The sequence below is a fragment of the Schistocerca americana genome, chromosome X, assembly GCF_021461395.2.
Source record: "Schistocerca americana isolate TAMUIC-IGC-003095 chromosome X, iqSchAmer2.1, whole genome shotgun sequence".
Lineage (NCBI taxonomy): Eukaryota > Metazoa > Arthropoda > Insecta > Orthoptera > Acrididae > Schistocerca > Schistocerca americana.
Genome location: NC_060130.1, coordinates 676,318,649 through 676,336,734, shown reverse-complemented (window position 1 = coordinate 676,336,734; position 18,086 = coordinate 676,318,649). Strand labels below are relative to the sequence as shown.

General features: G+C 45.2%; 1 protein-coding gene across 1 annotated transcript in view; it reads right to left on the bottom strand.

The window, feature by feature from the left end:
* The window catches only part of LOC124556243 (potassium voltage-gated channel unc-103), a 700,301-nt gene extending 682,594 nt beyond the window's left edge, over window positions 1-17,707 (bottom strand). The window contains exons 1-2 of the mRNA XM_047130231.1: window positions 17,680-17,707; window positions 16,193-16,329 (exon numbers count right to left, since the gene is read on the bottom strand). Of these exons, the coding sequence (XP_046986187.1) occupies window positions 16,193-16,329; window positions 17,680-17,707 (165 nt within the window). The remainder of the gene's footprint in view (window positions 1-16,192; window positions 16,330-17,679) is intronic.
* Window positions 17,708-18,086: the final 379 nt, after the last annotated feature.

The window sequence follows — 18,086 nt, the reverse complement described above, 5'->3', positions numbered from 1 at the left end:
GCTGTGACCGAGAGACGCACCACGGAGGGGTAAATGCTTGAGTGAGGAAAAGCGGCGGTAAAAGGAAGTGCTGGAGCTCAGAAAATAGCAACTGAATGCGGGCAGCTATGGTAAGCCCACATCCTGGCCGCTGCCACGGAAGGTTGATCTCTTTGTCTGGACAAAGGAGACCATAATTAGGGTGCTTTGGGGTGCAAAGAGTGCAGAGTGCATAAGATATAAGCTATTGTTGGCACAAAACTCGCAGTGGTGGAATCCCCACCTCTGCAAGAAGGTTTATCATGGGGCTAGTCCGGAAGTCACAAGTCGCGAGTGGCGAGTCAGACCCCACAATGGTGGGTGGGGTTTAGTATCTGCAATGTCGAAGGTGACGCAGAACCATGGACAGGACTCCTGTAGTCTAAACGAGACTGGACCAGCACTTTGTACAGTCGCAGGAGAATAGAGCGGTCTGCACCCCAGGTGGTATTGCACAGACATCTAGGAACATTGAGATGTAAGCAGCACATCCTCTTCAGCTGGCGAAGATGAGGGAGTCATGTCAACTGGGCATCGAAGACCAGACCCAAGAAGCGTTGGGTGTCCAACACCGCGAGGGACTGGCCATTGAAGAACAGGTCCGGATAGGGATGGACTGTACAGCGACGGTAGAAATGCATGACGCATGACCAGGCCACCGAAAACAGAAAGTCATGGCACAGCGCCCAAGGTTGCGCCCAATAGATTGCCCCTGTAGACAGTGTTCTGCAGCGTCTATGATGGAAGTAGCGACATAGATACAAAAATCGTCAGCATACAAAGAGAGGGACACTGCCGGCCCAGCAAGCGCCACCAGTCCATTAATGGCGACGAGAAAGAGAGGGAAGCTCATCGATAACAAGAGGTCGCGGGATTCAAGGATCCAAAACAGCTGCCGACTCACCAGGCGTTCAAGAAGCTTGCAAAGGGTGTTGGTAAGGCTAACTGGATGGTAGCTATCCACCTGAAGAGGTGGCTTCCCAGGCTTCAACACCAGAATAACAATGCTTTCCTGCCACTGGGTAGGAAATACCCCCTCACTCCACAGACCGTTGAAAAGGGCCAGTATACGATGGTGGCCAGCCACTGATAAGTGTTGAAGCATTTGGTTATGTATCTGATCCAGTCCAGGAGCCATGTCGGGACAAAGGGCGAGAGCGCTGGCGAATTTCCACTCGCTAAATGGGGCATTATAAGGCTCCAAGCAGTGAGAAACGAAAGGCAAAGGCGGTCGTTCCGAGCGCTCTTTAAGGAGGAGGAACATGGGCGGTCACTGAGTCGATACAGAGGCTTGGGCAGAGTGTTGAGTGAAATGCTCTGCGACAAAGTCCGGATCGGTAAGAACAACACAATGCACAGAAATTCCTGCAAATGCCGGCGGGAGGACGATGACCAAAAATTCGCATCAGTTTCGCCCAGACTTGTGAAGAGGAGGTGTGCGGTCCTATGGCAGACACTTATCGTTTCCAGTAAATCCGTTTCTGAAATTTGATTACATAATGAGTCTGGGTGCAGAATCGTTTAAAGACCAGAAGGAGAGCAGTAGAAGGGTGCCGCTTGAAGTGTTGAAGAGCATGGCTGCAGCCTTTTATGGCCACAGCAATTTCTGGAGTCCACAATGGGACCATCTTCTGATGGGGGGAAACCAAGGAAGAAGGGATGGCTGAAACAGCTGCAGCAAGAATGGCGGCAGTCGAAGTCTGGGTAGACTCATCAATACTACTGTGTGGTAGTACAGTGGGGATGGCAGCAGAGGAGAAGGCATCCCAATCAGCTTTAGAGACGGCCCACCTGGGAGGGTGATGGAGCGAGACATACTGAAGGAAGGTCAAAACAATCAGGTAATGATCACTGTCACATAAGTCATCGTGGACACCCCCCTGAATGGAGGGAAGAAGGCCGGGACTGTATACAGAGAGGTCAATGACAGAGAAAGTGCCATGTGCCACACAAACGTGTGTGGGAACGCCAGTGATTAGGAGACAGAGGTCAAGCCCTGCCAGAACAGCTTCAACTGTCCTGCCAAAGGCAGTAGTCATGTTACTACCCCAAAGAGGGTTGTGGGCATTAAAGTCCCCTAGAAGAAGGAAGGGTTGTTGAAGAAGGGTGGTTGAAGAAGGGTGGTTAGGGCAAGGGATGTAGGCTGCCTGTCAAGTGGGAGGTAGAGATTACAGATTGTGATTGGCGTGGCCAGATAGACCCTGACAGCAGTTGCTTCCAGAGTTGTATGGAGGGGAACCCACTTACTAACAATGTCCTTGTGGACCAAGGTGCAAACACCACCAGAAGCCTGTAAGGGGCCAATTTGGTTTCGACAGAAAGTGTGGAATCCATGAAGGGTGGGTGAGTAAGAATTGACAAAATGGGTCTCCTGGAGAACAATACAGGCAGCTGAGTAGGAGGAAAGAAGGGGCTACAACTCCAGGTGGTGACACAAATTGCCACTACAATTCCACTGGAGGATTCTCAAGCTGGAGTCCAAATGGGAAGCGAACAGACTGGAGCAGGTCACGCTGCTGAGTCACCATCCTTCACTGATAAGGATGGGGTAATGTCCACATAGGTGGGGTCAGACTGTTGGTTCATTGGCTGGAGGAGGGGAAGCCGGCACCTCAGGGGGGACTGGAGGACCCTTGCCCTTGTTCTTGTGCTTCTGCTTCTTCTCTTGTGAAGGAAGAGAAGGGCAGACTGCAGCAAGGTGGGACACGGCATTACACCTGGCAATCTTTGCGCCCACCGGCTGCAGATCACATGGCTGATGTGGAGCTGCAGATCGCCTTTCAGGGGGGTGCCAGGAAGAGGAGTCCTGGGAGGGAGCTCCAGTACCAGTGGCTGCCAAAGAAGGGGAGCGCTTCTCCGGCGGGGAAGGGCGAGCAGCACCCACAGGGGTGGGTATAGGTACTGATGAGGAGGCAGAGGGGGAGTGGGAGAGTGAGGGTGAGGGTGAGGGTGAGGGGGAGGGGGAAGGTGTGGGGCGAATTGGGTGGGGCTTGGAAGAGGAGGAGGTAGAAGGGGGAATGGACGTAACAAGCAAAAGTAGAAGTTAGAGGCACGGGATGGAGCCAGTCAAACTTTCAACAAGCCTCAGTGTAGGTAAGTCGATCTAAAGTCTGTTACTCTCGAATTAGTCGTTCTCTCACATACATCAGGCTTGCTGGCAACTGTGGAGGATACTGCGCATTACAACTGACGCACACTAGTGGGGGTGCACAGGCACTCCCCCATGGATGGGACCCCCACAGTCACCGCAAAGGCGATCATTGGTGCAGTGGGAAGACGTGTCCAAACCATAAGCATTTAAAGCATCTCATCGGTGGTGGAATGTAAGGTTCTACATCACACCGATACACCATCACCCTTACTTTCTCTGGGAGGGTATCCACCTCGAAGGCCAGGATAAAGACGCCTGTATCATTGCGATTGTTTTTAGGGCGTCGCTGTACTCAGCGGATAAATCAGACTCCTCGCTGCTCGAGGTTTGCACGGAGCTCCTCGTCAGTTTGGAGAAGAAGATCCCAGTGGAAAATGATACCCTGTACCGAGTTCAAAGATTGGTGGGGTGTGACAGAGACTGATATGTTACCAAAATGGTCACAAGCGTGCAGGGCTGCAGATTGGGCAGCAGGAGATGTCTTTATGAGCAAAGAACTGGACCGCATTTTAGTCATGGATTCCACTTCGCTATACTTATCTTCAATCGTCTCCACGAAAAAGAAAGGCTTGGTTGTGGCAAAACTCTCGCCATCTGTCCTGGTACAAACGAGGTACCGAGGTAAAGGTTTCAACTCAAGCCGGCGAGCTTGACCCTCTTCCCAGGGGGTGACCAGGGAGGGGAACGCCAAAGGATCAGAAGAAGGAGTGTCATCTCTACTATCACTCTTAGAGACGGCCACAGAATGGCCAGGATGTTGAATCCTTTGGCGCTTCATGTGCAAGACGTCCGCCCTAGTACCACCTACTCCGACCAGGGGCTCGTCCCATGGGCGCCACCCAGCCACAGAAGGGCCGTCTGGCTCGGCAGCCATTGCCGGGAGTTCTGATGCCCCAAACTGATGAGCATCAACTCTTTGGCATACACGAGGCGTTAACAGCTCAGGTACTAGCAATGTGATCCCTGTGTTGTCAGGGGGCTCAGCCAAGTGGATACTTAACAGCTCCACCACACGGACTGGCTACCATGCTGGTGACCTATGAGGAAGGGAGCCAGGGTGCAAGGGGAAAATGGAGGGGAGGGGGAGAGGAGCGTGCACCATGGAATCAAGGTAGGGAGTTCATCCCCAAATGGCTCACAATGAACAGAAAACGTTGGAAATGGAGGTCAAACCCCAAGGGGACCAAAAACGTCGAAAAGGAGGTGGAAACAGCAAACTAAACAATAGCACATACCAAAACAAACCTGGGAGGATAGCCAGGTCGATATAAAGAAGTCCACCAAGAGGAAAAGGAGGGGGCAGGGAGAAAGGAGCAAGGACAGGGAAGGAGAGGATCAGGAACAGTAATGCGGTCTGGAAAAAGGAAGGACACTGCAATAGCTTGGGGCCCCGTGCACGCCACACATGTACCCACAAAAGGGACTGTGGGCCTCCTGGGGGGCCATGAAAATGAAGTGAGGACCAAATGGACCCATGAAAAGACGCACCTAGGGATGGAGTACAGTATCACAATAACGTTGACAGGTGAGTATACCGTGTTCAAAGATCTGCAGGTCATTACGCCAGTGCAATATTATGCTGCGCAACAACAAAACAACTGGACCACCAAACCGACCACCTTCGAAAATGCTGGACGTACGTTCACATGTGGAGATGTGGGAATGCGTAATACGCCCAGGAACATTAGCCACAATGGTCGCTTTGGTAGTCCAGGTATTCGGGTGTGGGGAGCCATAATGTTGCATGGGCGTACTGGCCGTCATAAATCGCGGTGACTTCAGTTGTAGTTATTGTCTTCGAATAAAAGTGTCATTTGTGTTCGTCTCAGTGCGCAATTATTTCAGTTAACTTCTGGAACATACTGTAGTAGTTATTTCCATGTATGGTCCACGTTCCATCTAGCGCTGTCACTTAGCAGTGACAAATCACACGAAAGCTACTGTCGTCCTTGAGTTTTGTATACCAGTGTACATCTTAGTCTGAGGTCTAGGCAAGGAGGAGGTTGTTGACTTGGTGAAGTCAAAGAATGTGATGTCATGAGTTTAATTATAATTCTTATTAGAGCACTTATTTTACGATTATTGGATTTCGATGAGAAATTTGTGTTTGCCATTTTGATGACGTCATGAGTCAAGGCAAAAGGCTGATATCCACACGTTCAGTATTTCCCATTCTGAAGAAATAGAAAAAATTCTGGCCATTGGGTCATTCAGTACTGAAGGAAGCTTAAGATTTTTCGCCCCGTCGACGACGAGGTCGTTAGTGTCTGGATTCCCTCAATGTGAAATCTGTAAAGATGTTTTTGCTGATATAAGATCTTCCGTGTACAAGTACGCGAGAGATGTGGCCAGCTATTAGAACTACAATGGTGCCCGAAATTAAAGCAACAAACGGAAATTTTACAAGGTTGCGTTTATTTTGCCACAAAACAGTAGAAACAGGTGATAGCAGAGCAGAAACAATGTACAGAATACAGAACGTAAACAACTGCAACACGCATGACAGAAGACGCAAATGTTCTTTTTTCTAACTTAACATATTTGCACCCACATTCCGACAGCTAATTAATGTGTTCACTATGGGGCGTGGCCACCTCTGAGAGCAATACAGGCCTGATAACGACGGAGAAGGCTGTGAATAATGTCATCAGGCCGTCATGTTAAGGCAATAACGCCCATTCTTCCTGCGGAGCTGCTCGCAAGTCTTTGAGAGTGGTTGGTGGATGTTGACGTTATGCAACCCATCTCCCTAGTGCACCCCAGATATGCTCTATGTGATTCAAATCGGGAGAGCGAACAGGCCACGCCATGCGTGCAGTATCTCCCGTTTCCAAAAAGACATCAACCACTCGTGCTCTATGAGGTCAAGCATTCTCGTCCATCAGTACGAAGTCTTGGCGCACAGCACCTTTCAACAGCCACAAAATAGATCCAAAGATCTCTTCACGATACCCGACAGCACTTAAGCCTTTCCGATTCACCCCTACAGTTTCATGAAGAGGTTTTCGAGTGTCGACATAATCCCTGCCCACACCATTAGCGCTGCTCTTTGATATCGGTCTCTCTGCACAATTTTCAGGTCTCGAAATCGTGTTCCACATCCCCTTCAGATTCGAAATTGTTGAGAATCACTCTCTAGACCAAATCGGGACTCCTCTGCGTAAAGAACATTGGCCCACTGTTCGACTGTCCAGGTGGCATACTGACGACTCCACTCTAGACGTTCCCTTCTGTGAAGACGCGTCAAGTAAGTCTCCGACAATGAAACCCTCTCTGTCGAAGTCTTCTCTACACCGTTCGCCTCGATAAAACACGTCTAGTGGATGCTGCGAGGTCAGATGCTAGTTGCTCCACAGTACTACGGCGACACAATCGTACCATCACAACCAACTAACGGTCCTATCTTTCTGTCACACTTGGTCGGCCCTGCCTTGGTCTTCGGGATACAGTTTCGGTCTCTATAAATTTTTGACATATCCGAGAAACAACAGAGCGATTCACATTAAGCCATCGGGCCACATGAGTTTGAAACTGTCCTGCTTCCATTCTTCCTACGGCCCTCTCTAGCAGAGTGTCTGGTAGGCGTTTTCTCTGTGCCATACTGCTCCGTCTGTGACTGTGTACACAGCGACTGCGTATGTGGGACTACCTGCCAAACACTACTCCGTTTGATAGGTGCCCTGACGTCGTCATTGGCGTGGTTTTGCGACGAGCGAAATACCGTCTTCCATGCAGAACACGATAGTGCGGACATCTGTTGACAGTTTGTATGATTATATCGTGAATTAGACACAGGACGGGGAAATAGAGGTTTTCGGTTTAATTTTGGACACTAGTGTACATACCGGTAGCTTAATATATGAGTTGTTAATGCGTCAGTAAGCCACTGAAGGATCCTGCAAAATGTTAGACGGACTAACGTCTCACGAGTTTCGTGCTGTTATTTTAGTTACAGAAACATACTATTTTACGCATAGTACTCCCACTGCAACACTTGAGTAAAGTCTGAGAACTGCTGAGCAGCTGATTGCTTACAGTAACGTTTTACTTAGTGCCGACAGTTAGGTGAGAGCTAATTTTTGGATCAGATAAAGCAGCAGTGTGGTGAGGAAGGACGCTTCCTCCTGACGACCGATGCGGATGTTGAACGGCAGACGTCGGCTTGTGACCGTTCGTTCAGAGATTTAAGTCAGGTCCAGAACAATTACTTATTTCTTGTGGGCTTCTGTTTGTCTGGAGTCTTCCAGACTTCTTGCTTTCACTTTTGGAAACTACACTGCCCAGTAACATTAATATGACAACCAGCCGAAACCCTGACTAACCATCTTTTGCAGCGTGGACCGCTGCCAGATGTGAAGAAAGAGAGTCACTGAGGTTCTGGAAGGTACTGACAGGAATGTGGAGCCATACTGACTATAGTGCCGTGGACAGCTACGCTAGATTTCTCGGTTGAGGATCCATGGTGCGAAGAGTTCGATCACGATGGTCCCACACATTTTCGATTGTGTCTAAATCTGTCGTGTTTGGCGCCCACGGGAATACGGTAAACTCACCCTGGTGCTCTTCGAACGATTCATGCACACAGAGCTGCGTGACTCGTTGCATTGTCCTACTGGTAGATGCCATCAAGCCAAGGAAAATCAAACTGCATTTAGTGGTGGCCATGGTGCCCAAGGATAGACGCAAACTTGTGTTGATCCATTATGCCTCGTAGAATGACGAGATCACTCACGGAAAGTCACGAAAACATTCCCCTGATGATAAAGCTGCCCACCTGCTTGCTTTCAGACGTTTCACGCCGTAGACGTCAACGGCCATCTGTCCGATGGAGCATAAAAAGTGATTCACGTGAAAAGTCCACCTGTCTCTACTCAGTGGACTTCCAGTTGCGGTATTAGCGTGCAAATTCCAGCCTTCGTCGCCGATGAACTGCGGTCAGCATGGGTGCATGAACCAAGCGCCTGCTGCGAAGGCCCATACGTTAGTTAGACTGTCGTTGGGGTGACACTGCTGGTGCCCCTTGGTTCATCCGGGCGGTCATCCCAACAGTTGCACGTCTATTCGCCCGTACACATCTGCGCAGCCGTCGTTCACCCCTGCCATTTATGACCTGTGGTGAACCACAGTTGCCTTGGCCTCGGTTTCGGATAGCGCCATTTTGCCGTGCACGGTATACTTTAACCACGACGGCACGCAAACAGTTTACAAACTTAGCCATTTCGGAAAACCTCCCACTCTTCCCCCGAAAGCCACCGATGATGCCCTTTTTGACATCAGATAAATCACTCCGTTTCCGCATCGCGACAACTACTGCACTGTTTTTCCAGTCCACCCGACACGCTTTATATAATCTCCATTGCTTGTGCTGCCACCTGCCGCCTGTGAGTGGTTACTGCACGGTAAGTCGAAGATAGGGATGTCACATTGATGCAACTGGACCGTGTAGTATACGTTTATCTTGATTTAAATTACTGATCTGAATGTATAGCAGATCTCTGTAAACGAATTTTTCTTTTGTTCCGGGAATACTCGGTAGCATTTTTATTCGCCTGTACGCATTCGAGAAGTAGTAGCATTCAGAAGAATGATTGAACGGGTCGACTTATGTATTGGAAAGGGATTATAAAACGAACATCAACAAAACCAAAACAGTGGTAATGGAGTGTAATCGAATTAAATCAGGCGAGTCAGAGAGAATTAGGCTAGGAAATGAGACGCTAAAGTACACGAGTTTTGCTGATGACGGCCGAAGTAGAGAGGATATAAAATTGAGACTGGCAACAGCAAGGAACGCATTTCTGAAAAAGAGGGGTGTTAACATCAAGAAATATTAAGAAGTCTTTCGTGAAGGTATTTGACGTCGAATGAAACATTATGTGTACTGCTGATTCGATATCAATAACAGTAACAGTAAAGCGAAGCCTAAAATGTTCGCATTTGACTGTATTCTTTTGGGGTGCAGCAGTGAATTTATGTAAATTTGGACAATAAGCAGGTTACACAAGATGGAAATAGAAGCCGTGGAAATGTGATGCTAGTGAGGAATGCTGAAGGTTAGATGGGTAGATCGAATAATAAATGAGGTGGTACTGAATCGACTTGCGGGAAAACGAAATTTGTGGCACAAAAATGAAGGGATTGGTTGACAGGACACATCCTGCAACATCGACAAATTGTCAACTTTAGAGTGGAAGGAAGTGGGGGAAGTGGGGGGGGGGGAGGGGTAAAATTTTAGAGGGAGAAATCAGTATGGAGGTTCAAATGGGTGTACGTTACAGGAGTTGTGCAAACATGAAGAATGAAGAGATTTGCACAGGAAAGACTAGCGTGGAGACTGCATCAAACCAGTATTCGGGCAGAAGACCAACGTCACAACAACACATACCAGTCACGATACGTATTTTAAGGAGAAAATTCTCGCACAAAACGATCTATGGTTTTAATAATACATTATTTAGTTCCGTTCACTAGATTATTTGTTATTTAAGTCATTTATGTCAAAATTTTGTGTCCACTCCCTTTTTTAAATATTGATGTTACTTCTTTATGAAAATAATGCTCGTCTTTGCGTTCGATGTGACTGATTTGCTGTAAAGCAGTAAGTTGCGAATCGCAGATCTGGAAAGGAATTTCCTATCTGGATGTCTCCCGTAATTATAATAATAATAATAATAATAATAATAATAATAATAATAATAATGATAAATAGAGCGTGCTGTAATTATCACGCATGTACTGAAAAAGAGAGAAATCACTCCTATCCAACTACGGAAAGTCTTTCCCGTGACCTATTTCTAGCTACACCAGTATGGAACAATTCTTTAACCTATCGCCTCCTTATTACGAATTACACACAGCGATGATCAAACGAGAGAGAAACGTGGAACATAAGTACAGTCAACAACAGAGAAATTTAATTGGAATATGTTACATGTATCTCACACATCTGCCTATTAAATTAAACTAGCTTAGAAACTAATAAGAGCGAACGCTTATACGCAGTACAGGAATAACATGATGCAGGGTACGATTCCTCGACCGTAACGCAAAATGAAAACGTCTTAAATGTGACGAAACGCTGTTTTCTGTCCTTTGTTATTTTGAAATGAAATTTGCAGTCCGCAGCAGCACTGTTTGACAAAGACGTGCTGTGCTGTTTGTTTGGGCCGGCCCACAGGCGCCTGTTAATGACCCGGTAAATGAGCAGCAGTGGGAGGGCGGTTTATTGTTGGCGCTCTCGCAGCTGCGCAGCCGCGCCAACGCTATAACAAGGGTTGATCAACGAAAAATAGTCGAATTCATTTCCTCAACTGTCGTCACTTTGTGAATTATTTTTGCATTAATGCCGCGTTCCCTTCGTTTGAAAGCGTAACAAATCTTTTTAGAATGTAGGTATTCAGATAGGGTCAAAAACTGAAGATAATAAGTTCAAATATTATTTGTGAGATCATCGAAATACGAAAAAACTGAACAACGATCGTATTCTTAAATTATTAGAATACATTTTCTCATATTATTGTTACATAAATATCAGGTGAACCAACATTTAAAGAGGAAAACCGCGAATGGTGCCTGAACGTAAGAGAAATCTCAAGCAACGCTACTTCGCAAATGTATTCTTTTTGTGGCTCAAGTAGCTTCTTCGCGCCAGTAAATGTGAAACGCGAGAGCAGATGCCGTGAGAAGAGATGGGCCAGTCGCCAGGAGATTCACTTGTATCGTTACCTTTCGTTTCTTCAGGTTCCTTATGGAATGCAACTGTTCGAATGCATCTAATGCATCTGCTAGAAATATCTGAAACAGTAGATGTCTTCAGTTTCTAAAGATAAAATTTTGTATTTTTGGGAACTGGTGTAAATATTTATAGTGTTATGTTTAAAGAAAAGAAAATGAGCTAAAATTCTTTAGGACAACGATCTGAAACTTGTACAATACTATTCGAAGCTTCCTCGTCGAATGTTCGTAGCTTGACAAAACTTCTGAACATCGTTACACGACTAAATTCGTGGCTCCTGCAGAGTTCCGCCTTGTTACCATTCTTTCACTTTCATCATCTCAGACGCGATCAACAATTATTATTTTGATTCATTATTTCTTATAGAGCGCCAAATACACGATAACTTCAAAATTTCAACAGAAGACCTATTGTGAAAGAGGAGACAGTGTACCAAGGCTAGCAGAAAAAAAACACTATTTGGTCAGATAGCTTATAGATGTACACTTTTCTCCGCATACCTGTGACAGTCACATGTGACTAGCCTATAAAAATGTGTTACCTGTTATTGGTTTCGTTGTTGCGTCCATTTATACCTATGTCAGGTAAAATTTGTACGATGTGAGATTTGTTACATGTACCTAATACGAGAATCCATCTACTTGTTTCACTTTGCGCTAAGATCGAAACTGTCCAGTACAGCTGAACGAAGTATTTGTATATAACAAAAACTTAGGTGGAAATGTCTCCCTTTGAAATATTGTTGTCTGGTTTGTGTCTTTTTACCAGAGGGTATTCAAAGCCAGAAATGCACAGTAAAAAAAAACTCCCGAAAGCGAAGTGCAAAAATTCATACCATAAATTTCGCAAATGAAAGTACCGCAGTCTGTAGAAACTAAGTTTAAAACAAAGGGTAACGAGTTGTTATCCACATGCCTCATTAGGAATAAGTAGCATGTCACACGTACAACCGAAGCGCCGTGTCCGATGTTGAGCAGGAAATAGTGCTGGGCATGCTATCTCCTATCGCTGTATTTATGCTCGGAATTTGGCAGGTAGCGTATCGGCTTTAACCGAACTAGACAGGTTTAAGGCCACTTGAAAATAAATTCCAGAAAATCGTAGTACCATTTAGCCCTTCAGACTCTTGTCATCACTGTCTACTCACAGGGCTGTGCAGAAACGCACCTGAAACCTTACACGGCAGAGCAAGTGAATAATTCGGTGCCTAGTAACAGTACTCATCAAAATACCTAGTAATGCTGTTACAGACGAACTGGCAATGTATATTCTTGTACAGTGCAGCATGAAGTAACCGTAGGTCATTTAGTTATTTATTAGCTCTGTGGAAAAATGTTATTTACATACCTATCAGAAGTTACTATTTGGTGGGAAATGATCGATCCAGTAATTCGTGTTGCTCTAACTGCATACCATACTTCTGTTTCCACATCACGCACAAGCTCTTTATGTAACGGATGAGGATTTTTAGAAATCCTAAGTCGACTGTTTTGCGAGTTCACGTACCTTGATAAATGTAACTATACTTAATCGGACAAAAGAGCAGTTCAAGATGAACCTCTCATTTATGCGCAGACTGCAACAGCCAACTGCAGTACTGACGTCAAGCAACAGTACGTCAATCTGTCAGCTGATGCACTACAATTACTTTATAAGGTTTCAGCCCTGCGAACTCATGCTGCTAACACACCAGTTTTAAGTGGAACATGACGTAGAGATTTCTGCTCCTAACTCGTCTAGTCAAGCTAGAAACTAATACGTCACGTCGCAAAGTCCGCGCAGCGGCCCATAGCATACACTGCAATCGCACACTGCCTTCCCATTATCGGTTCCCGCCTATCGCCGGAAACGGCACTCATGTTATACATGAAACACCCTGTATTTTAACCAACCTCTCGTCGTTTAACAGAGATCCGTGTTGATAATCGACGTATACATCTAACCGTATAACGAGGAATAAAAATAAAAACACTTGAAGTATCGTTACGTGCAGCAACTTAATAGTGTGACTCACTCATACATCCGATCAAAGTCTGACAAAAAGTGGAACCGAATGTTACAGTCACTCGACTTAGCACAGCTTTCTCTATCGATAAAATGTGTCCCGGGCTGTTGACTGATAGGCAGCGGTAGTTTCACAGGTCCGGCGCAATACCTGGAAGCGTGCGGCGCGGCTCGAGCAACGGGCGGTGCGGTGCGGCGCGGCGGCTGCCGCCACGCGACTGTCAGCCAGGGGGAGCAAAAAGCAGACAGCCCGTTCCAGATTGCCAAAAATAGCTAGAGAGGGCGCGCAGGCGCCCACGTGGTCCGTGGCGGCCCGCCAGCTACGCGCTCTGCTGGAACGCTAGTTCTCATTGCTCTGGCAACAACTCACCCGCTACACCGTCTGGATCGCACTCGCTTCAGCTCTCACCACACGCTTCGACGAGTAGTTATTTACCGTCACGTTTGCCCAGGGACGTATCAAGTGACACACTATAATGTCATTTTACCTATTTCTCCACTTTTTAGGAATTAACAGCAGATCAATAGTGAGACTGACATACTGGACGCATCAATCAACTGAACAGGCACAGACCACTGACGAGGAATCATTCCATTGAATCAAGTAAGCAATGTAAAAAGTATTTCTTTAGATGTGGAAAGTCAAGTTCTGTACCAGTAGCGAACCATTCGCTGTCAACTGTACGAGGCGTACACTTCGCACGAATAACTGAATGTCAGTATTCACCATAGCGTGAGATTCAGAATGTGCAAACAATGGGATACGTGGAATGCTGGTTATAAAATCGGTTCACGGATCCTGGCGAGCCCACCGTTCCAGCGTCATTGGATAAAGTATGAAGGTGGAGGGCCATTGGGTCAGCACATCGTACTCCCAGCCGTAGTCATTTTTCGTGACCTGGAGGAGCTATTACTCGGTCAAGTAGCTTCTCAGTTAGCATAACGAGGCTGAGTGCACCACTACCAGTCCTTCAAACAAGGAAAAATCCCTCCATATGACAGTAAGCCGTGTTGATCGCTCCGCTATGGAGGCGGACGGTATGCTGGTGTAACGCCACGACGAAATAAACCATCATCATCATCTACAAATTGCTCACGGCATTCTCAGGCACACTCCGCTATTCTTCCTCTGGCCACATTATGTATTGCCCAATGTCTACCCACAAGGAGAACCAAGTGCGTTAAATCGGCGGAGACTGATGGATGAATAAGTCGTAGATCAGTAATATCTATGTCTCGAGGGGACCTCTTATGGTCACCCAGCAGTAGAGATACGTGCCATTTTGTGATATGTTAATGGACTCAAGCATGCCACGCACAAGTGGAAAGTTTTGTGCTGGAGGCATAATGTCCAGCGTCCGCGACGTAAACATTTCACGCATTGCATGTGAAATTTTGGTGTTCGAGCCAAGGTCTGCTCCGACAGTCGCCTGGACCAAGGCCGAAGCGAGATCCGTAAGAGTAAATATGCCGTTGTCCCAGCTCTCTCAGCTCTCTTTATGAGTAATAGACAAATCTGAAGTTAGAAGGTCAACACAGATGAAGTATGTTCTTATAAGGAAAAAGACCGCTGTAAGCTTGCTTATAAAGTAGAGTACCTTATATTCTAAGATTAACAGACGCAAGTTGGAACTTTTTTCGATAAAAAGAATTGATTTCCATGTTCAGCAAGTTTGTGTGTTTTCAAAATCGGACAGATCATTTATTAATTTTAAAATCCAGACACTTCACAGTTACAATTCGTAATGTTTCACCTTGTAATAGTCATCTCTGTATACAAAACAGACGGATACATGTAAGTTCCAAGAAAAAGTTTTGCCCCACATTGCGTGATTCCTTTCTTTCCATAATTCGGAATGAACGGTTTTTTTTGGTCCTGAGTGATTTATTTATTGGCGTATGTCTGTTTTGACACAAAAATGCTCATGTGGTTCAGTTAATTCAACAATTGAAGATAACAGATGAAAAGATTAATTACATAAAATATTCTTTTGAAGTATCCATTTTAATATGTTACAGAGAAAGTTAAGAGTTGACACTACAGGAAGAAGTAGTCAGGTTTTCAATGGACCTCCTCACTGAATTCGGAATGATACGGAAAGCATAATTTTATGGGGGATTTATAATTATTTTCATTGAGGAAATGGCGCTGTTGCTAGCTTCTGAAAACATTACCGACAAATAGTTGGTCATGGGTTTCATAATGCAAACAATGTGTGGAACTCAGAATTAAAGTAAGGATTAGTTTTCATAACAGTAAGGATATACTGAAAATATATGAATAACTGCAGAACAAAATAATAATTAAGAAATTCAGTGCTCAGCAAGGAATCAGACAGTGGCAGAAAATTCCTGAGAATATTGTTTATCAAATATTAGTTTGTAATATCCTGGGCAAAAAGATATCCTGCTTTACAAAAAGCCGTGAAATTATTACGTAAGTGTTACGGTACTGCCAATACATAAAACAATAATGTCAGTAAGACCTTGAATCCGACACAGTACACAGCGAGAACGATAGGCACTGAAACTATGTTTACTGTAGCTACTAAACACGTCATACTGGAGCTACTCGTTGCTTTGTAATAATCTGTAAATAGTATTATCTCAAATCATCAGTGACCAGTAAGTTTTCTACATGAAAATTTTTAAACTAAATCATTTCCACGAATTACTGAAATTATTCACAATTTTGACTCGGAAAAAGTACATAAAATTGTCCATACTAGTAAACTAATTCCTTTACCCTTAGTCTCAAGTTATCGTATGATTCAAACGTTGTACGTCGATAAACATTTCGGTCACACACACGAAAACACACATATTATTACATCTAAAACAACTTCAGAAATCGTAAAGTTAGAGCGCATCGTTTTTCTTGTACATACACATTAATAACAGACTACGTCTACTAACATATTAGAGCAACTACTGAACATCAAAGCTAACAGGTAATGCACTTGCCTCATACGAGTCTAATCTAGAACGACACTACTCAAGAAATAAGATGGAGAAATGACTAGACAAGGAACCACATAACTATATTTCCATACTAACAATATATGCTTGTGCTACTCAGATAAAACAAGCAACAAAGAGCGACTGTTGTTTTCTGTGTACTTTCACCGAGTTACGCGATTTTTTCTGATAGTCCTGTGACGTGGCCAGCCCTGTATGATACACATGTAACTAAAGTATCAAGCACTAGGCTATAATAATATATGCCTACACTAGTCTATTACGATTGAATATACTGGAGCAAGTTCTACTGAAACACCAGATACCTGGACCTGGTTAGTCGCTCGAGCTAAATGCGCGCTGTCTTTGACGGAATGCGGGCTGTCGTGGAGAATGCTGGCTCCTGATTGGTGCAACCAGGCCGTTGATATGACGTCATCCGTAGCATCGAGCCTGCAATGTGCTGCTCGTCCACAATTTCATCAAGTAAATCAAGAGGTTGATAATATATACAGGCCAACCTCAGAAAGGAGATAGCAACGGTTTATATTAACCGCAAACAGCAGCCAGTAGTACAATAACATACTTCAGTGAATAGACTAAAAATAAAAGTTCTGGCGCCTTTGCGTCGCATCAGAATAAATACCAAAGAAAGATACAGCGAGGTTACACAAATATTTCATAACAATGATATTAATTACTCATCAATGAATCTTAAGATGACAAATTATTGTAAAATTTAATATTTTGCAATACTTAAAAGAAGTAACCACTGCTACAGCTCGTTCTTAGTAGCCTGTTTTAGTACCTAAAGTATTATAGCTGTTATTAAATTGATAACATCTAGCATTTTTTAAATGCTAACTGCAAGCGCAGTAATGTGGAAAAAACCATGACCAACAGAAAGTCTACATTTTTGTACTTTCCCTGTACGTAGATAAAAACATATACCACTGGTTGTGCAACGCTGATGATAATCAACACAAAAATATGTAAATACCTTAATTTCATTTCCGAAATCATACGTGGACATTTGTGGCACCGGTTCACTTTGGAACCAACTGTCTTAATTCTTGGCAAAAAAGGAATTATACGAAAGTAAAAATATATTACATGTTGATAGATGATAAACAGTCACGCGACACGACATACCTTAAATAGAATGGTGCAGAAGCAATTGTTAAAGCATGACGTCTGTTTCTCAAGACAACCATACCTATACATGAAACTTCCTGGCAGATTAAAACTGTGTGCCCGACCGAGACTCGAACTCGGGACCTTTGCCTTTCGCGGGCAAGTGCTCTACCATCTGAGCTACCGAAGCACAACTCACGCCCGGTCCCCACAGCTTCACTTCTGCCAGTATCTCGTCTCCTACCTTTCAAACTTTACAGAAGCTCTCCTGCGAGCCTTGCAGAACTAGCACTCCTGAAAGAAAGGATATTGCGGAGACATGGCTTAGCCACAGCCTGGGGGATGTTTCCAGAATGAGATTTTCACTCTGCAGCGGAGTGTGCGCTGATATGAAACTTCCTGGCAGATTAAAACTGTGTGCCCGAGCGAGACTCGAACTCGGGACCTTTGCCTTTCGCGGGCAAGTGCTCTACCATCTGAGCTACCGAAGCACGACTCACGCCCGGTCCCCACAGCCTCAGGTCCCTTAGTTCGAGTCTCGGTCGGGCACACAGTTTTAATCTGCCAGGAAGTTTCATATCAGCGCACACTCCGCTGCAGAGTGAAAATCTCATTCTGGATACCTATACATGTTCACCAATTAGGCTTTTCTCGTATATAATCTTTGCCGACTACTTACCACTCCTGGGCAAACTAGGACTTGTCATTGTGTCCTGACGAGCGGCTCTGCATTGGGGTATATCATGTTTCAAATTTCAAGTCTGAAGTAACTGCAGGAGGTCTACGTTGTCGAAAATTAGGAAAAAAACAAATGTCCGTAATTACGCAGGGCAATTTACACACATTGAAGAAAAGATACTGTCTACCTTCTGTTATTGCAGACAGCGTCTTGAAAAAATGTGAGGTCATCAGTCCCCTAGACTTGGAACTACATAAACCTAACTAATCTAAGGACATCACACACTTCCATGCCAGAGGCAGGATTCGAACCTGCGTTCCACAGTTCGTGGTCTCGCGGTCGCGTTCTCGTTTCCCGAGCACGGGGTCCCGGGTTCGATTCCCGGCGGGGTCAGGGATTTTCGTCTG